We start from the raw sequence: 25,149 nt of genomic DNA on the forward strand, positions 1-25,149 counted from the left end.
AAAAATAACATTGAACAACATATTGTTCATATATTGCAAAGGGTATTTTTATCTTTTTGGAACCTCTCAAGACCAAACAAAAATATCCCATTGACCTTTTGAGTCGTATATGAATTTTGCACTATTACAAATGTGTCGTTCTAAACAAATTTCGAACAGGCTATTGCTTATGTTAACTTTAGATTTTTTTTAATGTAACTTCGGATTTGTCAGGATAATTTGTGATCTGTCCAAAAATCAACTTCAAAATTTAAAAACTTCTGCCGATTTGTAATTGATATTTGAATTCTAAACGGTTATAAATATGCCCTAAACTTTTCAAACATGTTAAAGCTTAGATCTGTAAATTTTCCTGAAGTAAACTACAGATATCCAATCACCAAGAGAGGAATTTTCCCAGAGTGAATCACAATGTCAAAACGGAAATCCAGCATCACCAATGCCTCACATTATAAGGCCAAATCATCCAAACCTCCAAAATTTTCAAATAAAAAAGAAGGAAAAGAAGAACCCCAATTAGCCACTGATACTTGCAAACAAAAAATCCTCCCAATCATCCAAAAGAACACAAATGGATTGTGCCATAATTGAGCAACAAGAGTAACTAACTTTGATCCCAACTATCTTAATTGAGGCTCGTCATTGCCTCCTTCCCCGTCCTTTCTTGGAAGGCTGCATATCAGGTTGCTCTTTCCCCGTGACCTCAGTTATATCAGCTGCAGGTTTGAATCAATTATATGAGATTTTACTAAACAAACAAAATTAATGTCTGAATACTAAAAAACAAGAGGAAAAAGAATGAAGAAAAGCAAAGTGGCACATTATTTGAAATCAGAACAAAGAATGTGCAAACATTCTAAATGTACATGAAGAATGAAACTTACCAGTGGGACCACGGGCCATCAGGGTAAAGAATATGTTGTTGAGCTTCTCCATCTTTTTAGCATCTTGAGCTTGGTCGGTCTTAAACTTAAGGCACTGCATGAAATCACATATTTCATTCAGAAACACCTACCTAGAAAGAAAAGGAAAAGAACAGCATGCCCAATATGACTACTACTATAATTTGAAGTTTGTAGAACATCACAGAACATTCGAAACACTGAGATAACACAAAGGGCAGTCCAAAACATTCAAATATGTAAAGACTAACATAAAGTCCATTGCCTCCTCTTTCACAAGAGGAAAAGCAAACAACGAAAAGGAATACCAGTGGAAGCAGATAACGATAATAATCTGAGAAAACCACATAAATTGGAATGTTTCTACTCTGCAGTCGGACGAAAATATGAGGCACACTTCTTTTATATCAGAAAAACCAAATGAACTTGAATATACAGAACAGGGCAAATTTTCAAAAAAATAGAAAAGCAGAAATACAGTACTGTCACTTGGTATATAAAATTTTTACTATAGACACTCTGTTGATTGTTTGTCAACCTAGCTCACCCATAGGAAACTTACAAAACAGGCACCAGTTTTGTACCACTGCTAAATCTCAACTATAAAATTAGCTAATCCCACACCCAGCAAGGAGCGCAGGTCATTGGTGATTCTGCCAGTCAATCCCCTCTACCTCCAATCTCTCCCCCCCCCCCCTTCCCCCAATGGGAACCCCATCTACCATCTTCATATGATGAAGGGTGTGGTTTCTATAAGGTTGCAACCTTAAACAATCCAATTAAGGCGCACCCTCAAATTGTATCAGAACATGTAATTTTGGTGAAAAAAATTATTAGGATTATCTCAAAATCTATCTTTCTATCTAATTATAAATTTTAAAACTCCAAAAATGGTTAAAATCAAGTAGATCTATAAATATATGAAAACCTTGAAAATGGACGGTCTAGATAATGTATTGCAAGATGCACTATTTTTGGGTCTCAAAATCTTTTTTTTTTTCCATACTCATTCATCTCGATGTCGAGATGACCAATTAGAGGTCTTTTAACATTAAAACAACCTTTTCCAATGGATTTTTGAGGTGCATCTGTAATTCTACATTTTACGGTTGCAACCTTATATAAACTTTTTCCTATGACGAATGGATACTTCTATACGTGTCATGTTCTGGTGTCGCATGTCCCGAGTATAGTAAACGTAATATGAATAAAATACAATCTTGCACTTTATCATGTGGTATATATGAATATTAAAGTGTTGCATGCATACATGTCTTACATTATACAAGCTGTAAATATATTAAGGGAAATTTATCAAAATACACCTAAACTTTGAGCTATTTAATATTTTACCCATTAATCGAAATACACCTAAACATCACTATTGTAATTCATGATTAGTGTCATTTCATGAGCTTTTTGAATTTTAATAAAAAAAATTGGGTAAGTTGTTAAATAGTTAATGTGCTAGGTGCATTTTCATAAATCTCCATATATTAATGGGTTGGTGGAGCTTCCACATGATGTGGATGCTCAAAAGTTGCACAAGCACCGTCCAACAGTTTAGATTAGAAGGGAAGAAAAATATATACTTATAATTCCATGTGGTATTTTTATTTTTATTATTTATAAATATTGGATTGACATGAAGTTTAAAGGTGTGTGCATCCCATAGGCGCACCTAAAAAATATAAAATTAAATTGACCAAAATACCCCTGAATGTTTTAGGAATATTTTGGACATCTTATTTATCACAAATTATTTTTTATATTTGGTTTAGGTGTACCTGATTGACCAGTGTGGACTCCCAAAATTTCAAGTTATTGTAATTTTCATTAAGAATATATATAAAGAATATTAAAACTAAAACACTTCTTACAATTGTGGCTCTCCATTTTTACCCTTTCAATCTGAACCGTTTGGAGGGTGCTTGTGCACCATTCATATGTCGACACGATGTGAACACTATACTTTTCTTATATTAACAGATGTGTCTGATAGTATAGGGCACTTGTATCCACATCCGTACCTTGATTTTCAAGAAATGCCAAGTTGTATCCCTGATCTCTGTATCAGGGTCCATATATGGGCATCTTAGCCTTCAACCTCCATCAGAACCCTACATGGATGTCTCTCTTCAAACACCAGCATATGTTAAAGCCATAACTCAGCTCTTTCTTCAACGAATTCTCATGGAGTTTGTTTTGCTTTGTTTCTTTGCCAAGTAACACTAGCAATCCCATGCAATAAAAATAAAACAAAAATCACTAAACCACATGTCGAAACTCGAAGTGAGAGTAAAATCCCAAAAGCCCAAAACCCCTCCATTGAACCCTACATTAGCCAAGCCATAGCCCTAACATTATCACCATATATTGGCAAGCGAATGGATCTTAAAGAGAATCCACTCTAGACCAAACATCCACACTCTTTTAGGACTCCTACTAAGCTTACCAACTCAAACAATCTGCCATGTTAGTCATAATTTTCTATAGAGCCTTCCATGGAAAAACAATTGACTTCTAATAGGAATACCAAGAAAATAATCTCCTCACTTAAGAGGGAACAATTTTGAACTGCTTACATCATGGCAGTTGCTTGCCTTTCTCTCACTATAGAAGTCATCCATTCTAGACAGAATATCCTTTTCCCATGCATATTTTTAGGGCATGTTTGTTTTGCTGGAAATTTCCCTCGTGAAGGCAGTGGACTCTAGCACCTGGTAAAGCACAACAGTATGCCAAAAGCATGCTGCTAATGTATTTTCCTAAGAAAGCGCTTTCATGAGAAAATAGGTTCAAAGCGCTTTATCATGTGGTGGAGCTTTATATGTCCCCATTTACATGCTCATTTTTTAGTATAGGTTTCATGCATCTTCACCGATTTCGCATTCCTCAGCAGATTCCCCAAAGAGTTAATGTAAGGTCAGTTGTCAATAGACTCTAATCCTCACCCTATGGGAAGTGATGCAGCGGGGGAGAGAAATTAAATCACCCAGGCCATCACCGCCACAAAATGTGGAACTCTTCTGAAAATTGTAAACAAGCAAAAGGTCTCATATTATGTTTTCCCCAACGCTTTTTCCAAAAATCGTGGCACACCCCAACATAAATCCAATCCAATACAGAAAGTTCAACCCTATCTTAAGAAAAGGTGTACATTACTAACTAACCCTTGTCCACAATAAAAAAATTCCCCTCTAATCCCTCTACAATATGGACCCTAAATATACTTACAATAAAATAATTACAGTCATGCCCCTGAAATGCAATTAAAAGAGAAAAAAAAAGCACTAACCAGCCATCTCCTGATTATAATTTGCATATCCTCCATGGGTTGGAGAAAACTCGTCTTCGAGTTCCGATGTGGACCGTAGGTACCAAGATCATCTCATAGGTAGCTCTCCGGCTCCATAATCCAGTTCTCACGATCCGAAATGTGGATGTCAATCCCCTAGGTAGCTCTCCGGCTCCATAATCCAGTTCTCACGATCCGAAATGTGGATATCAATCCCCTTTCTCATGGATCTTGGTTTCCTTTTCTTAGGGATCTCGATCTAGATACACAATGCATCTCGATCTTGAGTCTCATGGGAGCCAAACTCCAAAGCATCTTATATGAGGGGATTATTACACCAGACCAAGGTCCCATCAAAAAGGGATTGATGATCCATTAACAGGGGCTTGAGGTTAATGGACTGAAATTTTATTTTGGTATATTTTTTGGGATTGGAAAGTTGGAGCAAAAATCTTGAGTTATGAACAAACTCACAAAGTACTAATGTGTCTTTTGCAGGTAATAACGAGGATAAGAATAAGGTTATAAGGCACAAGCGGCAGGCAGCGATACAGAATGAAGACTGCAAGTTATTGATCCTAGGAGGGACAATGCAAAATTCATCATTATCATCAAAGCCTTTTCCCAACTAAATGGGGTTGGCGAGGACAATGCAAAATTCAAATAAATAAATACAATTAATATCGTCCAAGCTGGGAAAATTGTAAATAACTAAAGGATGATCTTTGTATAAGGTGCCCACCATATGCTATACAATTGAGGCACAACTCTAAATTTTGACGGAAGATGTAGTTCCAATGTCATAAACCCTATAATGGCTTGAAAATCCATATTTAATCCTAATTATGAAATTCAAATTTCCAAAAATAGTGCAGATCGACCAAATCTATAAACACTTGAAAATCTTGAAAATAGACAGTGCAGATAACTTGTTACAAGATGCACTATTTTTAAGACTTGAATTTATTTTCTTTATATCCATACATCTTGAGGTCGAGATGATCAATTGGAAGGTTTTCCAACTTTAGAACACTCGTTTCTACTGGATTTTGAGGTGCACCTTACTTCTATAATATAAGGTTGCAACCTTATATAAACTTTTTCCATAACTAAATATAATACACTAGTTATGCAATGTAGTCCTAAAGTCCTACTTCCTGAACTTGAGTTTTGAAAAACCGCTGCAGGTGCTGAACTATGAATCTCAAACATGCTCAGCATCCCCTTTTCATGACATAAAATCCTCTTCCAACTATCAAGCTAAGGTTGCTAAGCTCTAAAACATTGGCAGGAACATACTACCTTTGCGATAAGTTTGCTTTCACTAATTCTAGGACTCAAGACTCAAGGCAAGACTCGAGAGTATGTCTGCGCCTCTGTGATATGTACAGTAGATAAGTCGGTAGTCAAGTGACTCCATGAATTTCAACTTTATAATTACTAGATCTTAGACGGTATCCCGATAGAGGTTTGGAAGATAGGAAAGACTTTAGGACCATATGGTATCCCGATAGAGGTTTGGAAGATAGGAAAGACTTTAGGACCATATGGTGTCCCGATAGAGGTTTGGAAGTGCCTGGGGTAGATTGGCATTGACTGGCTGACGAAGTTGTTCGATAAGGTGTTGAGAACAAAGAAAATGTCAGATGAATGGAGGAAAAGTATTGTGATACCGATTTACAAGAACAAAGGAAACATACAAAATTATGCGAACTATCGAGACATCAAGCTTATGAGCCATACTATGAAGCTCTGGGAGAGAGTGATTGAGCAACGACTAAGACATGAAACAAGTGTATCTGAAAACCAATTTGGTTTTATGCCAAGACGGTCAACAACTAAGGCTATTTTCCTACTTAGGCAATTGATTGAGAAGTTTATGGCGAAGGGGAAAAGACCTTCACATGGTCTTTATTGATCTAAAAAAATCTTATGATAGAGTACTTCGAGATTTGATTTAACGGGCGTTGGAAAAGAAAGGAATCTCCAGAAACTACATCGACTTGGTGAGAGATACGTATGATGGAGCACTAACTAGTGTATGAACAACTAGTGAGAGACCAGTGAGTTTTCAGTGACAATAGGTATACATCAAGGGTCAGCATTGAGCCCGTACCTTTCTATCTTAGTTATAGACAACTTAACTAGGCACCTACATGATGAAGTACCGTAGTGCATGTCGTTCACAAATGACATAGTTTTGATCGATGAGACCCGAAATGGTGTCAACACAAAGTTAGAACTTTGGAGGAATGTTCTAGAATCCAAAGTTTTAAAATTAGCCAGACTAAAACAGAGTATATGGAATGCAAGTTTAGTAATAATAGGAGTAGAGATGAGGAAGTAGTTAAGATTGATGGCCAGGAAGTACAAAAAAGACCGCACTTTCGATATTTTGAGTCGATAATCCAGGAAAATGGTGAGTTTGAGGAAGATGTCGCACACATAATTAGAGCTGGGTGGGAGAAGTGGAGATGTGTAACTGGAATTTTATGTGATTGCCGCATGCCAATGAAGCTGAAGGGCAAGTTCTATAGGACAACTGTGAGACCAGCTTTGCTCTATAGGCGAAATGTCGGATGAACAAAAAACAATATGCCCATAGAATGAAAGTAGCAAAGATGAAGATGTTGAGATGGATGAGTGGCAAGACAAGAAAGGATAAAATTCAAAATTAATCCATTCGAGAGAATTTAGGCGTGGCACCAATAGACGACAAGATAAGAGAGAGAAGATTTAGTGGGCTGGCCATGTGTGGCACCGACTAGGAACAACACCTATTAGGAGGTGCAAGTTAGTTCAAGTAGAAGGACTAAAGGGCAAGGGGTAGGCCCAAACAGACGTAGTTGGTAGCAGTCCGAAAAAATATGAGAACCTATGGCTTCACTAAGGGTATGGCCTTTAATAGAGCAAAATGGCAAACCAGGATTCATGTAGCCGACCCCAATTAATTGGGAAAAGGCTATGATGATGATGATTTACTAGACCCTAGATAATTATTAAAAATTTAAAAATTTAAGACCAAATAACTTATCATTGTTATACTTATACCTAATATTTTGATAATGATATTTACTAAAATTAGAGAATTAAACCCTCATATTAAATATTACATGGGAGAGTGTTTGACGCCCCAAGGTTACATAATAAATTAGTAATTAAATCCTGAGCATCAAACATCCATCTTTAAGATGGAGTGATGGACCGCAAAAAAGGGGCACACAACTAAGGGTGTAAAAAAAAATCAAATGATATCACTTTCAAAATTCAAATTTTATTTATTTGTTCATATTCATAACCCCATGGTCTATAGATAGTCTATCCCCAAAAAAATTTGGATCGAAATCCATCACTAAGATGGATTTTGGAGGGAGGAGGTCTTAGATGAATAGATGAGTCAATGGACACATCAAAACCAGACCCTTACTAAATACAATACATTAGGGCTCTTTGAGTCTTAGACATTTAAGACTCATATTAAAGACAGAGATCTCATGTACAAAGAGAGCACGTGTCCCCAAAAATATGAGTTTCATAACCTGTTGGCATAGAGCATGCGCAATTCCCTATAACATCGAAATTTCAAATGAACTATGATAAAAATGGATTGAAGAATTGAAATTGAAATGAAACTAGACAAGTCAAAGAACAAAAAAGGGGAAAAAAACGAAGAAGTAGACAGTAGATTGAGGGGCAAGGAGTGTGAATTAAATTGGCCCAATTTTTACAGTATTACATTTTCAAATTTCAAGCATTGATTAACTCGATACTCAATAGTAAATAGTAATACTAAATACTGCAAAGGACCTGTAAAAGACACGAGACAATTTAAAATAAATAAACCAGTTGCACCAGTTTTGGACTTGTGTGACACTCTGAGGGGAAGAGAGTGCAGCGCATCCGTACACAAAGGCTTTCAATGGCTGAACGCTTACATATTTTATTATTTCTATGTTCTTTGTGTCTCTACCCTAATCAGTATTAAGAAACCAAAGACTATAAGAGAGATGGCATTAAATTTGTTTCAAAAGTTCATACTTCAAAGTCCAAACTACAAATATTTTAGTGTCTTCGTTCCATCAAAACATGAATTTAATGTGGTGCACAGACCATAGACGGCAATACCCAACACTTTATGACCATGAAATAACATACAAAGGATTTCTTACCAAGTAAAAGTGTACCCGCCATCACAACCATCCAACATAGTTGGACAGTAACAGATTGCACTTTGTCTTAATTTGCGGTCGCAAACTCGCACCGTCCGACTGAATTGTACAGTGCAAGATGCATGGATGGCATGCAGGCCCACCCGCATAAAAAATCGGACTCTCTACAAGGGACTTAAAGAAGCTTCATCTTTTAAGATAAATGACCTCAAAAAAGATTGGTTCATTAATATATGTAGTTGCCTAAACATTTATATTAAATGGGTACGGTGAAAGAGGAACCTCAATGGATAATAATAATAATAATAGCATTAATCTCATCAAGATAATAGTCATTTCAAAAAACCTATGAAATCCTATGCTAATCATAGCCTCTAACCTATGCACTTTCTACTATTAAGCCCTTCATTGGGGGTTTTGTACTCCACGCATTTGAGATATGTAATGGGCATTATAGCAATTTAAATTTGAATGATGAACATACATGGAGGACATGTGACACATGTACAACCTTCTGAAGGGCCTAATAGTTTGTTCCCCTCAGACAGCAAACCAAGCCAAGATGCGCATCCTTCCACTCAACTCTCATCTTCCATCTTCAATAGACTGAAAGGACGAGAAGATACCTTCATGTTTTCTCTTAAATCCGTCTCTCTCTCTCTCTCTCTCTCTCTCTCTCTCTCTCTAAATCTATCTATCTATCTAGTTGTACCATTGTTGAGCCCTTTTGACTAATTTGGCATCATCTTAGTACTTAATACTATTGCCCCAATAAATATTACTTTGCTGCAACTTAATTCTTTTTGACTAATTTGGCATCATCTAGGAATGCTATTATTTTACATAGACATATTGGTGTGGAAACCATACTAATGAAAGAAATAATAATATTCTATATAATGAATACTTTTTTCTGATTTGTTTATAGAAGAATGAATTTTACTACACAAATTAGAACAATTGGTTTTCTGATATGTTCAACAAAATTCTTTAATAAAAAAATAAAAAGAAAAAGAAAATAAAACTATTATGCAGACATTGCTCCCGAGACTGTGATCCTAAGCTGATTTTATGACTCTGTTTACTGTTGGGATTATGATCCCTTGCCTTCCCGGATCGAGATCCCTTTCCAATTGGGATCTAGGTCCCTGAACATTGGGCGAGGTATCTTATATTGTCGAGATCCTCTCCAATTTGGATTGAGGTCCCTTGAAAATTGGGATCAAGATTCCTGATGCATTTGGGATCAAGCTCCTTTCCAGTATGGGAACCAGTATCATATGTTTGATAATGTACGAACGGCAATCCCGACCTACCAAAGCTTCTTGATTCTCATGATCCGTCGACCCCAATCTCGACCCAGGAAACATTCCTAGTCCTATTCCCATCAACTATGATGCTGACTGACATGAAATATTTGCTAAACCCACAGCCTTCTTCAACCCAAACATAGAGTGTTGAGGCTTTAACCTAGGACATTGCATAGACGGCAGAGGCTTTAACCTAGGATATTGCATAGACGGTGTCACCACTGCTGTCCATATAGAGCTCAGGAGCTATCTCTAGATCCTCCATGTCATCATCAACATCCATGTGAGATCAGGATCTATCTCAAGGTCATGAATATCAGCTGCAAGATATCTGCATACTCTCTCCTACAATTTGCATTGGTTGGTCTGGTTCCTCAAACTTGTTATTTTTGGCGTTCTCTTCCACCACAACTATATCCCCAATCATGCTTTGATCAGCAAGCTTGTTGCACAAGATTGGATATGCCGTGGCCGTCTTCCCTGAGTAAACATAGAGTGTTGAGGCTTTAACCTAGGACATTGCATAGACGGCGTCACCACTGCTGTCCATATAGAGCTCAGGAGCTATCTCTAGATCCTCCATGTCATCATCAACATCCATGTGAGATCAGGATCTATCTCAAGGTCATGAATATCAGCTGCAAGATATCTGCATACTCTCTCCTACAATTTGCATTGGTTGGTCTGGTTCCTCAAACTTGTTATTTTTGGCGTTCTCTTCCACCACAACTATATCCTCAATCATGCTTTGATCAGCAAGCTTGTTGCACAAGATTGGATATGCCGTGGCCGTCTTCCCTGAGTAAACTATGAGCCTCTAAGACTAGTGCGGTAAAGCATAGATCACCCCATATGGTTTACTTGGTTCTACCTGCTTCTTTAGTAGGTTTACTGGCATATTGGAATTCACAATTACTTGCACTTCTGGCAGCCCACCTAGTAGGACAATTAGGTCAAAGGGTAATGTTGTAGCCTACTCCAAGGAACATATCTTCTAGAAGAAAGAAACAACAATGAATCATTTGATATTGTTTCCATGCATTAAAGTGAATATGTGGAATTAGTTTTTATCAGGAAACGACTTAGCCATCCCATTTACTTTGAGATGCAATGACTATCTAGTGTTGTAAAGTTAACATTCAAAAGAAAAAGAAAGAAAGTAAAAAGCTAGCTATTGTTCTGATTTTGATTTTTGCAACCATCACCTATATTTAGATCTGGTGCAAGGTATTCCACATTGTAAGTGGATACTTTTCCAATAATGTACTATATAACTGCAAACTGCATACTGGATACTTTTCGAGCTTCCAGAATATGGTCGAAACCTGAAACAGCAAGAGCATAAATATTTCATAGCCAAATCAGGAGGACAATACATGCCAATAGAGATTTAGGATATATTACTTGCAGAAGGCAATCATGCATCAAAATTTACAGCAGCATTCTCCAGAACGGTATGACGAAAATAAATATCTGACATTCTTTAGACACAATTAAATATCCCTTCATATCCCTTTCCATGCTCCAGAGATTTCAGACTGAAGATGCTCTTATAGTCAGCTGTACTTTACAAATGGTTGTTAATAATGCTTAACCTATCGAATTCTTAAGTGCAACAACACCAGAGTGTTCCAGATTACAGGTGTTAGGCTGTACCTTATTTTTAGAGTTACGCTACTCTTTAATGTTTTTCAACTCGCCTCGGGCTTCGAACTCAGCGCTGGCCCAAGACAAGTAACTCGGCCAAGTCCACAAACTCGGCACTGGCCCAAGACAAGTAACTCGGCCAAGTAGAGTGCAGGACCCATAAGGCCCTAAAAAATAAAAGAAAATAAAAAAAATCGTCTAAAAGTAATATAAAAACTGTAGAAGTCAAACAAAACCAAAGGCAACATAAAAATCCCAGTAAAGCTAAAAAAATATAAAACATCGATTTAGAAAAAAATGGTTTATGGTTAGAGACATGTTAGATAAATCCAAAAAAAGAGGAATATATAAAAATTGGCCATGTGACAAGAAAAACTCACAAATCATTGAAAAAAGTCCAAATTATGTATATAATTTTTATACATTGATTCCACATTTTTATATAATTTTTTACAATTTCTTTTAATTTTTCTAAGTGCCCCAAGTTGCACTTGAGTACTCGGCTCAGCAAGGAGCTGAGTCTGAGCAACTTTGCTGAGTCCGAGTGGACTCGGCCGAGTTTTCAACCATTGCTTCTCTTCATAACAAGTTATCTCCATATTCTGTCAAAATATATTTTTATGGGATGTAATAGAATGCAAAGGCAATAATGATATAATGAGTTTTGTCTAATACAAGCACAGGTTTTCTAGAAAACTTTTTCTTTTCATATAATCAACATTTTGAAGGCTCTAGGTTCTAGACTCTGAACCCCCTCTTAGAAGCAAGTCCTCTGATATTGAGTATGAATTTAAGTTCACGTCACCTGAAGTTGGAAATTCATGAAAGCAATAAAAGCATTTGGAGGCCTCTAGTATTCGAATGAGCCTCTAGAGATAAATGGGTTAGGTTATATGCTCCTCTGCATCTCTACTTCTACTGATGATAGTATGCACTGGAAGTTAATCATTAGCCTACGCATGGTAAAAAAACATATCAGGCTTCTTGGGCATCTTGAACTTGACTCACAAGGGAAAGCAATCCCATATGATGTGCAGACGAGTATTGGAAGGAAATTGGAGAAATTGACAATAATGTAAGCTCATGTTTCATCACCCTCGTTAAACAACAAAGGTATGATGTTGTAGATAGGCTAGGTAACGGTAAGGTGTCATCATCAAGCAGGTGATTCCAGTGGATTATGCCCTAGAAATATCAAAAATGAATTGGAGATGGAACTCAAAAAGAGAAAATGGAGGATCTCAATGCTTTTTGCACAAAACAATGTTATTAGCCACACCTGCCAACTGTTTCATCTTTGAGAGTCTTCACATGAATCAACTAGTTCACAAAGACACAAACTATAATGCCAAGCATGCACATGACCTTTCAAGAAAAAGAATGCAACAACCACTAAGTTGCTTGCCATTTGAAATCAGAAAAACCAACTACCAGGTTTTGCAATAAACACACACAATGGCTTTACAACCAGATTTTGCTCCAGCATGTTATGATGCACAAGCAATCATACGATTCCCACATTGGTTCACAAATTGTTAGGTACCAATGAATCTTGCAAAACCCATATCTAGTAACAATTTCCCTCTGACTCAAAGAACACCATCAAGCAAGAGCCTGCAAATTAAGAGTCTCCAAGAATTGGAAAAACCAGACCATGCCCATAAATTGCACCTATACTAATGTATCGCTCAAAAAAGGTGGACTAGACCAACAAAGAAAAAAAGCTACTTCAGCAGTTGGGGATCCCAACGCAGCCATATCTGTAAGAAATCATGAAAAAAAATAAATTAATTAAATCGCTATAATCCAAAGAAGCATGACTATTTTGGAGGTTCAAAGTTCAAACCACTGCTTCGAAATGAAGCAAAACAAGCATATGAGCAAACAAATAGAACAAAACATGATTCATAGGAAGATGCACTCATTATCCTACTCTTAAAAGGTTCCATGGACATGCATTTGAAGCGTTCACATGCCAGAATACGGGTTTTGGAAAGTGCGGCCAAGGAATAATGAGGAACTCACCCACAATACATTGATGGTAAAAATATGAGAAAATTCTTTCAATCAATCATGGCAATAAAAGAATCGTGTAAAAACATACTTCCTCGATCCCGAATGGCCGAGAATCAGCAATGGCGGAAAGAAGATCAGAAACAAGTTTACTAAATCCCAAATCAAGAGCATCCAACAAAGGAAGAGAGAATAGCTTCTCGAAAAAAAAAAAAAAATAGGACCGAGCACAATCAATTTATGAATCATGCCCAATTCAAGATAATCCATAAAACATCACAAGGGAAAAAGTTCATCACAAGGAAAATGTACCGCAAAAAATGGATTAGAATTCATAAAAAGAAACAAGAAGCATACCTCTCGATTATCAGTGACCTTGAGAACCAATTTTCCATCACAATGCCTGTATTTCATCACGTATCTCGACTTACCGAATTCAGAATTAAGGATCAAAATTCACAAATCACCGCCCAAGCCAAAAATAAAGTAAACCTAAAGAAAATTATCACGAATTTCAATAATTAAACTGAATAGAAATGGATACAGATAGAGGATCAGCCTTGAATAGCTGGATGGACCTTTCAACAAACTCGTCCCATGAACTTATGTAAACCATTGAGAAAAATATCCCAAAAAAACTAGCAAATATATTTAAGAGATCAAGCGATTATATTGGGATAGAATAAATTGGAAAGAAATTTGATAAGAAACTTTAACTCTGAACCGTGAGGAGAGAAACCGTCGACGTTCAGAGCTTCGAGTTAAAGTACTCTCCAGGGCTTTGAGGTGGTGCACACACACTCTCTCTGTCTCTCGGCTTTGGGTTTTGAGGATTCTCTCTCTCGTCTATACCGTTTTAGAACCGACGATCTCCAGTCCGGGTCTCTGATCTGGATGGGAACCAGTTAAGACGAAACCACTTCCAATAAGATGTTCGTCCCTCTCGTTAAGACATCCAGTCCGGATCTCTGAAGTGGATGGGAACCGGATAAAACCAAACCACTTAAAAGCCTTTTGTGTATTTTTTTTTTTAAAAAAAAAATTATTTAATATTTTTTAATTCCACTCTAAATCCTTACCCCAGCGTTTTAAAAAACGCCGAGTCGAACCGGACGAGTCCGGTTCGACTCGAAAATAGTGAAAAAGGAACCGGATCGCCCAAAAATCGGAAATCGTCTGGTTCTAGAGAGAACCGGACGATTCTGTACAGTGAATCGCCGATTCACTGTATGGAATCGGCGAGTCCGAACAGTGAATCGGCGATTCCGTACGGATTTTTTTTTTTTTTTTGGTAATCCATGATAGATTTTTTTGTAATCCATGATCGAATTTTTTGGTTTTTTGTAACCCATAATAGAATTTTTTGTAATCCATGATCGAAATGTTTGTTTTCTTTTCTTGTAATCCATGATCGATTTTTTTGTTTTTTTTTTTTTTTTTGTAACCCATGATAGAATTTTTTGTAATCCATGATCGAATGTTTTGTAATATATGATCGAAATGTTTGTTTTTTTTTTGTAATCCATGATCGAAATGTTTGTTTGTTTTTTTTTAATCCATGATTGAATTTTTTGTTTTTTGCTTTTTTTGTAACCCATGATAGAGTTTTTTGTAATCCATGATTGAATTTTTTGTAATCCATGATCGAACTATTTTTTTCTTTTTTTGTAATCCACGATTGAATTTTTTGCTTTTTTTGTTTGTTTTTTTTTGTAATCCATGATCGAATTTTATGTAACCCATGATCGAATTTTATGTAATCCATGATTGAATTTTTTGAAAATTTGTGATTTTTTTTGTTTAATCCATGATCGAATTTTTTTTTGTAATCCATGATAGAATTTTTTGAAAATTTGTGATTTTTTTTTTAATCCATGATCGATTTTTTTGAAAATTTGTTTTTTTTTTTTTTTAATCCATATTATTCAAAGAGAAAACGAGAGAGATGATGATTTTGAGGCCACCCTATCCCAGCCATATAATTCACATATCGAGTCCCAACAGCAACAGTGTAGGGATGAGCACGAAATACTGTAAATTAAATGCTGAATGGCGGTTCATACAGGGAAAGAACATATCAATATTCGCATATTCATTCAAAAACATGAAAATTCTTAATAGAGTACCCTCATTTTTTATTGAATTCCTAAAAACCAATATTTATAATGAATTTTAATAATTTTTTCGGATTTTTTTGAAGCTTTATTATGACCGATTCACCCGATTCCGATCCGGATCTCCGATTCGTCGATTCGGATCTCCGATTCTCTAATCCGGATAAATTTTTGAAAAACCCGATCCGAGTCACCGATCCGGTTTTTAAACCATTGCCTTACCCCATAGAGTAAATTTTTTTTTTTATTTTATTTTATTTATTTTTAATATATTTTTTTGATCATTTTAAATTTAAACTGATCCAGATCCAAAATGAATCACCAATCATATAATTTGTCACGGATTTGTGGAGAACTGTTCCACCAATCTGATTTTTGAAATGCTGGATCTAAATGAATCCCTATTTTATGTCTAATGGAAATGAACGAGATTTATTTCACAGTAGAAATATCACGTATGATGTAACACCTGCGAGTGTAGAATACCCAATTTTGGGGGTCGTTTGGATCCCTCAAGACCCATTGCCATAGATACGAGCCATTCTTACGGTTTGTATGCGATATGGAGATGGGGATTTTAATCTCCATGTGGATATTGTCCGTATTTTGAGTTCAAAACCCGTAGATATGTGTTGTACTAAAATAGATGGAATATGTATTTTCACATTTTGAGAGATTATTATTATTGTTGTTATTCTTATTACTATTACTGTTATTATTATTATTATTGTTATGCATATTATCATTCTATTACGATATATTATTGATATATTATATTATTATTTTTATGATAATGTCATTAATATTTTTATTATTACTAATATTATATTATTAATACTAATGTTTACTATATTAATAGTATTATTATATGATTATTATGATATTATTGTTATATTGATATTATTAATAAGTATATTATATTACTAATATATTTATTATATTAATACTATTAATATTTATTATTAACAATATTATAAGGGATTGTTTACAAATAGAGAATTTATCTTTTGTATATGAAGGTCGCAATTATTCCTGCTCATTAAATGTCAAATTTAATGGTTTGTGGTGGATTGTAAAGTCTAATAAATTCTTTTTTGAAATTTTGTGTCTATTCAATGATACTTTTACAACGACACATTTTGAAATTTAAGAGACATGAATGATTGTGACCTCCATGTACAAAAGATAATGAAAATAAGTTTGATAAGAGTTTCAACACTATCAAAATAAGTAAATCCTCATCTCATAACTCATAAAAAAAAATGATAGTTCAAGCGTTGAAAAACCTTTACATCGATCATCTCGAATGTGAACATCACAATAGTGAAAACAAATTAGGACTTTAAGCTCTAAAAATAGAGTATATTGTAACAAATTATCTAGACCATCCAGTTCATCCTAAAAATAAGTGTTCATAGATCAGCAAGATTTGTACTATTCTTTTAAGTTCAAATCTTATTTTCGGTGTTGGAAATTGATTTTAGATTGATCACAAAGATTTTCATCAGCGAAAGTGCTTTCCGGACGAGGATTTAAGATGAAACTTTATTTTATGGGTGCAGTTGGCATTCAGATGCATCCATAGCTGTAGAGGTAAGGTGCACCTTGAAAATTTATCATGTTATATAATTTTGACGTAAAATGTTATTAGGATTATCTCAAAATCTATTTTTATATCTAATTTTAAAATTCAAATATGGTTAAAATCAAGTAGATATATAAACATATGAAAATCTTGAAAATGGATGGTGTAGATAATATGTTGTAAAATGCACTATTTTTTAGACTTAAAATTTTTTTATTTTTCATGGTCATACATCTCGATGTCGAGATGATCAATCAAAGCGTTTTTCAACATTAAAACTACCTTTTCAGATGGATTTTTGAGGTGCATTTGTAGTTTTACATTATAAGGTTACATCCTTTTATAAACTTTTATTTTTATAAAACCTAAGCTTCATATAAACTTTACCCAAAGATAAATAGTATCTTTTTGTATATAATCCCATATCATAATATAATAATATCCTACTACATTAATTTATATTAATACTATTATCTTTCAGGTCTCGATCCTTTCCAAAGTGTAGACACAGAATTCCATATTCCAGGAGATGCCAATTCCATATCAATTGCATATCCGGGAAACCAAATGGGGCCTTAGAGTCATCGTCGTCCGCTCCACACGTGGACGGTAACGTGGATGCGATTGTGGTTTCTCTTTTGATGTGGGTTTCCTTTGGTGTTACGATTTTGCGATTATAAGCCAAAAGTACAATGATGCCTCCATGTTGAATTTTGCATCCACAAGTTGCGTATGCTTAAAAGCTGTGCATGCATCTTTTAATGGTTCATATTAAACGAACCTCTCCTCTCATCCAAGCGTCAAAAACAAAAATATTTATTTATTTATTTTAATTTAAAAATAATATTAATATGAAATTTGGGCTGTACTTTTACTTTTATAAGTATAATTGAATAAAAATAAAAATAATATTTTATATAAAAAAAATTGACCAAAACAAATTTAAAGGTATTTTAGAGTTTTTATTTAAATTATTTTTAAATATTTTTATTTAATTTATATTTAGAAAAATAAACCTATAGCCCAAAATTCAAAGAATTATATGATTTAAATAAAAATAAATAATATAATAGGTTTTTTTTAGTGTTTTTAACCGTTGTTGGGGGAGGAATGTTAAGAAAGTTAAGTGAAAGGGGTTTTAGTAATTTTCCGTGAAAAAAATTCTTGTTCGATATTTGATTTTTTTAAATCACATGAACCAAGAAGGCGAGTACAACTAGAACAAAGATTACAGTAGCTTCGGTGTATTTTTAGAGAGAGAGAGAGATTACAGTAGTAGTTATGGCGTAGAGAGAGAGATTATAGTAGTTGTGGTGTAGAGACAGATTACAGTAGTAGTTATGGTATAGAGAGAGAGAGATTATAGTATTAGTTATTGCATAGAGAGAGAGAGTTAAATTTGACGCCCCTTCAATTCTAAAATGTTAAAACGCACAAAAGCTTCTAGGAATGAATGAAGCAGCATCCTCGAAATGTTACTTGTCCGTGTATTACTCGAAAAGAAAAATAAAATTACAAGTGGTTAACGACACCACACCATTTGTTCATTGATATATCAATTTTCATTAGAAAACCCACAACCGTTAGTTATTCCCCTCCAAAATTGGCCCCGCCAACCAATCTCATTGGTCAATATCGGCGCCAACAAATGCGGTGCATGCACGTGTGCATAAATTTGAATTTGAACCATCTCGAAGCCTCGCTCTCTTTCTTAGAAAGAGCAGCTTACATGAGATGTCACGGGCCGATCTAATCCCACCTGCATTTTTCAGCTTCCATGAGCGCCGTTTCCACTGCTTTCTCCACTTCCCTCACCTCAAGCTTTACAAAAAATAATGTGGAAAAATATTGATTTATTATAATTTTAAAGACATTATTGCGACAAATAAAATAAGAATTCCTACTATGCAAAATCACATTTTATCAAATTTTAGTTCTTGAAAATTAGCTTATGCCTCTCTCTCTCTCTCTTTCTGCATAAAAGAAAAAAAATGTTACAATCTGAGAGAGATATAGAGTGAGTACTCACTTTATTTTCTACCTCTATGGTTGCTTCGAATTCAAGCTCCGAAAATTGCGATCGAATGGCTCTGGTGCTCAACCCCATGCTTTTTAAGGACTGGAGAGCTGCGATCATGGAGTCTATTCCACAACTTGGGTTCCCTACTTTTAATTTGATATTCACAAATTCATTATTTTTCTCTTCTTCAGTTATGGGCCTTTTGCCTATTAGCCTTTCGTTGAGGTCATGGTTTCTTCTCTGTAACTCATTTTTCAAGTTTTGCAGGTTTTGCAATTCGATTGTTGCTTGTTGAACTATTGATGCCTGATCATTCTGCACATTGAGAATCAAAGAGATGAAATTAGAGGGGGAAAGAGAGAGGGAGAGGGGCGGCAAGAAATTCAAAATACTCCTGAAAACTACCAATTATAGAGTCCCCAGTAGCTCGAATTTGAGAAAACATTTATTGGTCACGATTTCCAAACTTTTGCTTATTGAAGCTCCAAATACGTGTTTTGAGAGAGAGCTCGAATTGGAGACAAATTATACAGTAACACAAGAAACTTAGGTGAATTCAAATTCCAGCTCTTCCCCAGAGAAAGAAATTTAGAGAGAGAGAGGGGCAAAACCCAAGAAGCTCAGGCATATTCAGCACTTCCACAAAAAAGTTCAAGCTTTGTTTGTTATAAAAAACAGAGCACCTTGGAACGAGGTGGAAGCATGGAGTGAAGGAGAAGGTAGCTCTGCTTCATCTTCTCTCTCCTCTGTCTCTCTTTCATCATATGCCTATGGCTCTGAGACTCCAGAGAACCAGCCCCACTATTATTTGAAGCCCAAATGGCCCTCAACAATTCGATCATTCTCTTATTCAAGTTCCGGGTGCCGGAAAGACCAGTTTTCCGGGCCAAGAAAATGCCTGTGTACGGAGCAAAAGCTCCGTTGAGGTGCAACTGATAACAAGCATCATCACACATGGCTGCTCTCTTTCCCATTGCAGCTGCTGCTTAAGGCTTTAGATTTTAGATTTTAGATTTTAGAGAGAGAGATGTGAGGTGTTTGAGGGCAGTTTGTGTTGTGATGACAAAAGAGGGGGTCATGGTCGTGTTCAGTTTGAAAACATGGTCAATTTGAGGCTTTCAGTTCAGGACCATTTCTTTCACCCGCGTGCTCTTTAGAATTATTTTGAAATCATTCTTCATTTAGAAGTTTAGAAAGTTTCCAAGAGTTTGGAAGAGAGAGAATGAGAGAAGGTGTAGACTACGTTCATCGCCACGTGGACTTGGGCCCGCTTTACAAACTGCCCCCACCCAAGTTTCATCCATGGGGACCCATTTGAGTAGATTTATATGATATATTGTTATAACAAAAATATATAATTATAGATAAAAAATATTATACAGTATATAATAATATATTAATAATTAATAATATAATATATTGCACTACATGGTTATACTTTTTTTTTTTCTTGGAATGTCTATTGTATGGTTATATGTATTGAGCATTATCTATAATTTGGGTCACCGGGTTTGGATCTAAAATTTGGGGCAGAAATTTTTTTTCTGCTAGAAATTGTTTTCTATATTTTGAGCTCATAAAAATTGTTTTTCGCTTCCTTAGTCCAAAAAAATTAAAGGAAAAAGATGTATAACAAATGGGATAGAAGATGATAAACAAAAGCAAAACGTAACTAGCAGGGGGATGGTGGGGGAACAAAGGAGGGCCTTAAGAACTATTAACGATCAAGGCAAGGAGGGGGTTAGTAGATTTGGCGAAAGCATATACGTCGGAGTTGCTTTCCCTAACCAATACCATTGTAAATATCCTTCAAGAGGTTTGAAATTTGATTAATGGCCCAATCTCTAAAACTATAATGCCAAATAACTTTCCCAGTCTATGAGAAGGCCATGACTCCATCAAAGTTAAAAAAGAATGACATTTACCACTTTGCAATTTTTTTATTGATCAAATTACAATATTTATCTTCTTTTTTCTTTTTTTTTAATGACCCTTCATCAAAGGTCTAGAAAAGTGCCCCTTTCTTCTTCTCTCTTCCTCACTTGTGAACCGGTCACCCCTCCCCCCATCCTTCTCTCTCTCTCAACTTCCCTTGAACCCTCATATCTCTCTCTAATCTCGTGAACCTCACAAGTAGGTTAAAATATGTATCTCAAATTCTATTTATATACGTGGGATTTTCATGGATCCTGGGTATTATTTAGGATTATGATTTTAAAAATTGAGGTCTATATATATCTTTTTTCCAAAAATTAATTTTCTCTTTAAAGGGATGAACACAATTAAATATATAAATGGGCGTATAGTGTTAGGGTTCATATTAGAAATAGTAATCTCCTCTCATCTCTCCCGACTAACCCAACTCCCCTTTCTCTCCCCCCCCCCCCCCCCCCCCCCCCCACCCACTCTTTGTCTTTATTCCCATTCTGAAAAATCTCATATCTCTCCCTTTATTCTCATTCTAAAAGATCCTCGTACTTTTATTTCTTATTTCTTGCTCTATCTCTTCCTCTTCATACAAGTATCTTTCAACTCTATCTTGCTCCAGCCATTTCCTTTCTCTTTATCTCTGCCATGTTTTTCCTCTTTAGAGATGTATCTGTGAAAGGAAACTATATATTGTGTACCTGGTTAATATGGAAGGTATATATTATAATATGTATATTTAGCAAGGGTAGATACAATATCTTGTATTTATGGTTAGTTTGGGTATAGTATAGGAAGCTGTGATTTATTTCTATATTTTCTCAACTGTAATTTGTCTATAAAAGACAAGGCTATATATTCATACGATTAATGGACATTGAGTCTCTTCAGAGAAATCTGAGACTCTTCACGTGTTATCAGAGCCAAATTCATCTTTATTGCGTCAATTCTTCGTCCCTGAAGCATTGTGGCTGATTTTCAAAATGAGTATATTGCTGACTTAGTTGGTGCAACTTTTGTCGAGTCATGTTTCGAATCTCTACCGAGTTGTTTTTTACTCTCAGATCTATCATCTCTATCGAGTCGTGTTCAACTCTCTACCGAGTTGTATTTTACTCTCAGATCTATTCTCTCTATCGAGTTGTGTTTCGACTCTCTAATCTATCTCTCTGTCGAGTCGTGTTTCGACTCTTTGATCTATCTCTATGCCAAGGGGTGTTTCGACTATTTGATTTGTTTGATCTCCTCCAACTCTTTTCTTGTTTTCTGGATCCATTATCTGTCATATATGCTCTATTTGAGCCTCCTGCTTCTGAAACTTGTTGATCTGCCGCTGCTTTTTGTGCTTGTTGATCAAGCAATCTGAGCTTGACAACCACTGTTTCTACTGGTCGCGCTATGCACCTAAAGATCCAACTGCTCGTTTTTTGCAATTACTGTTCAAACTCCAGCTACTCTCTCTCATAGCGTCTTAAGTTTGAGAGGGAGTGTGAAAGGAAAGTATATATTGTCTATCAGGTTAACATGGAACGTGTATATTGTAATATGCATATTTGGGAAGCGTAGATACAATATCTTATATTTAAAGTAGGTCTGAATACAACATAGGATTTATTTCTTATGTTGACATCATTTTAGGTCTCAACGGTCAAAACTATGTCATTCACGAATAACATGCACTACAATACCCCATCTTGTAGGTGCCCAGTTAAGTCACCCAATAACTGAGGCAAAAAGGTATGGGCTCCATGCTGACCCCTAGAGTAGACTTATTGTTACTGAAAACTCATTTGTCTATCCGCTAGTTGTTCGTATACTAGTCAGTGCTCCCTCGTACATGTCTCTTACTAAGTTGATGTCATGTTTGGAGACATATTTATTTTCCTATACCTACTAAATCAAATCTCTAGGTACTATATCATAAGCTTTCTCTAGATAAATAAAGACCATGTAGAGGTCATTTTCTTTCACTCTAAACTTCTCAATCAGTTTGCCTAAGTAGGAAAGTATTATAAGTTGTTGACCTCCCTAATACAAAATTAAATTGGTTTTCTGATTTACTTGTTTCATGTCTTAGTTGTTGCTCAATCACTCTCTCTCTCTTTCTCTCTCTCACATCTTCATAGTGTGGCTCATAAGTTTGATCATTCGATAATTCGCACAATTTTGTATATCTCATTTGTTCTTATAAATAGGTACCACAGTAGTTTTTTTCTCCATTTGTTTTGCATTTTCTTTATTCCCAACACCTTATTGAACAACTTGGTTAGCCAATCAATGGCAATCTCCCCCGTGCATTTCCAAACTTGTATCGGGATACGAACTGGTTCTAAAGTCTTTCCTATATTTATCCTCTTCGAAGCTTATTTCACTTCCGATATTCTAATCTTACGAATATATTTTTGACTTCTGCTCTCATTTATGCCAGTGATTCATGTTAGGATATGGATATATTGGGTTCATATTAATATACAACATTCTATGTTCCCTCGAATTCTAACATGGTATCATTGCAATAGATGTCTCAAATCAGATCTGAGCTCGTCATCCCCAGATCTGAAGTCGGGAAATTTCAAGACCAGTTCCTTGATCCGTAGCTTCTGATCCATGTCTCTCTCTCTCTCTCTCTCTCTCTCTCTCTCTCTCTCTCTCTCTCTCTCTCTCTCTCTCTCTCTCTCTCTCTCTCTCTCTCTCTCTCTCTCTCTCTCTCTCTCTCTCTCTCTCTCTCTCTCTCTCTCCAAAAACTACAGTTCCAAGGAAATCCATTGAGACCTTTGGTCAGAGGACTTCACAGTATCGTGGGGTTACCAGGCATCGTTGGACTATCGTGGGGCTACCAGGCATCGTTGGATCGGGAGATATGAAGCTCATCTATGGGACAATAGTTGTAGAAAGGAAGGCCATACCATGAAGGGTAGACAAGTGTATCTTGGTGGATATGATAAGGCAGAAAAGGCCTATGATTTGGCAGCGCTGACGAAAAGGAGTTGGAGGAGATGAAGAACATGATGAGGCAGGAGTTTGTGGCCAACTTAAGGAGGAAAAGCAGTGGCTTTTCCAAAGGGGCATCTGTTTACCGTAGAGTGATAAGGCATCATCAACACGAATGATGGCAAGCTCGCATTGGCAGAGTTGCCAGTAACAAAGACCTCTATCTCGGTATGTAAGAGGAGGCAGCCGAGGCCTACGATATCGCAGTCATTAAGTTCCTAGGTGTCTCCGCAGTCACAAATTTCGACATTCGCAAATACGAAGTCAAGAGATTATGCTCAAGCATGACGCTGATCGGTAGTGATCTTGCAAAAAAAAAAAAAAAAAACGAAGAAGTAGAGAAGGAAAAAAAAAGAAAAAGGGTGGTATTTTTTTTTAAGATGTGGGCTATTATCTAGAAGCCCAATTTCATTGGCATTTTTTTTTATATCATTGTACTAAAAAAAAAAAATGTATTTCGCAAGTTGGGTGTTTCTTCATATCCACACCCAACTTGAGGGGGAGAGCATAGGAGATATGGAGATGAGATGAGTAGAGATGAAGTCAACATCTCTAATATACTCGCTATGTAGACAACAACATCAGTTCCGGTATATGCACATTTTTCAGTTGTCTCACACGTTATTAGCTCCTAGCGCCTCGCCATGTAGCAGATGACTTCTTCACACCATTGTTGTAGTGACAACGTCAAGGGGAGCACATACATTCATGCTTATTTTTTAAGGATAAGTTTTCACAAATTTTCAGTGTTCGTTGCCACTTTATTTGTCGCAGAGCCGTCTTTGTTGTGCCTTTGTAGCACTTTTAGTGGTTTTTAGACCAAGTTTGGTATTCACGTGTCCCGGATTACATCTTTTCAATCTTGCAGACTATTCAAGCATGGAAGTAAAAGCAGTGCAAGTTTCTTTGGCAACTTTTTTGTTTCAAAACTTCAGTTCTAGTTTCATTTTGATGATCGAATTTCTCGATCTTGATTGATGATCAAGTTTTTCGTTACTTGATCATGTTTGATGATGGAGTTTTTTATTGCTCCATCTTGTGTGATGATCGTTGAGTTTTTCGTTACTCGATCGCGGATCTTCCGAATAAGAGAGAAAGAAAGATCATTTTCTTTTAGAAAGAAAAAGTCTCTAGAAAGAAAAGAAACCTCTGAGAGAGAAGATCTTCAAGGAAG

General features: G+C 35.8%; 2 protein-coding genes and 1 pseudogene across 3 annotated transcripts; 1 reads left to right on the forward strand and 2 right to left on the reverse strand.

The window, feature by feature from the left end:
- Positions 1 to 347: 347 nt before the first annotated feature.
- LOC18429497 (Signal recognition particle, SRP9/SRP14 subunit) lies at positions 348 to 14,314 on the reverse strand. The gene is made up of 4 exons (XM_006838783.4): positions 13,884 to 14,314; positions 13,697 to 13,765; positions 885 to 978; positions 348 to 716 (listed from the first exon to the last, which is right to left on the reverse strand). The coding sequence occupies exons 1-4, from the start codon at positions 13,953 to 13,955 to the stop codon at positions 640 to 642; spliced, it is 312 nt and encodes a 103-aa protein (XP_006838846.1). The 5' UTR covers positions 13,956 to 14,314; the 3' UTR covers positions 348 to 639.
- A 4,191-nt stretch (positions 14,315 to 18,505) lies between these two features.
- Positions 18,506 to 20,178, reverse strand: BHLH92 (basic helix-loop-helix (bHLH) DNA-binding superfamily protein). Of its 2 annotated transcripts, none has more exons than XM_006838784.4 (3): positions 19,742 to 20,178; positions 19,068 to 19,373; positions 18,506 to 18,859 (listed from the first exon to the last, which is right to left on the reverse strand). In XM_006838784.4, the coding sequence occupies exons 1-3, from the start codon at positions 20,030 to 20,032 to the stop codon at positions 18,788 to 18,790; spliced, it is 669 nt and encodes a 222-aa protein (XP_006838847.2). In that variant the 5' UTR covers positions 20,033 to 20,178; the 3' UTR covers positions 18,506 to 18,787. The 2 variants fall into 2 exon arrangements, with proteins under 2 accessions (XP_006838847.2, XP_088717650.1); XM_088861524.1 differs by having other exon boundaries at positions 18,506 to 18,797; positions 19,742 to 20,177.
- Positions 20,179 to 21,694: 1,516 nt separating this feature from the next.
- On the forward strand, positions 21,695 to 24,373 carry LOC148782986 (AP2-like ethylene-responsive transcription factor AIL1 pseudogene; annotated as a pseudogene).
- Positions 24,374 to 25,149: the final 776 nt, after the last annotated feature.

This window comes from Amborella trichopoda, chromosome 3 (genome assembly GCF_054954075.1).
Source record: "Amborella trichopoda isolate Santa Cruz 75 chromosome 3, AtrichopodaSantaCruz75HAP2 v2.0, whole genome shotgun sequence".
NCBI classification, from domain to species: domain Eukaryota; kingdom Viridiplantae; phylum Streptophyta; class Magnoliopsida; order Amborellales; family Amborellaceae; genus Amborella; species Amborella trichopoda.

Excerpts from the sequence above, each read along its gene's own strand:
- LOC18429497 (XM_006838783.4), bottom strand. The coding sequence starts at position 13,955 with ATGGTTTACATAAGTTCATGGGACGAGTTTGTTGAAAGGTCCATCCAG. Across the intron at positions 13,766-13,883 it reads TCAAGGCTGATCCTCTATCT|TCGAGATACGTGATGAAATA; the intron begins GTATCCATTTCT and ends GAATTCGGTAAG. Across the intron at positions 717-884 it reads GATGGCCCGTGGTCCCACTG|CTGATATAACTGAGGTCACG; the intron begins GTAAGTTTCATT and ends TCAAACCTGCAG.
- BHLH92 (XM_006838784.4), bottom strand. The coding sequence starts at position 20,032 with ATGGGAAAGAGAGCAGCCATGTGTGATGATGCTTGTTATCAGTTGCAC. Across the intron at positions 19,374-19,741 it reads TGCTTCCACCTCGTTCCAAG|AATGATCAGGCATCAATAGT; the intron begins GTGCTCTGTTTT and ends CTCAATGTGCAG. Across the intron at positions 18,860-19,067 it reads CCATAGAGGTAGAAAATAAA|CTTGAGGTGAGGGAAGTGGA; the intron begins GTGAGTACTCAC and ends TTTTTTGTAAAG.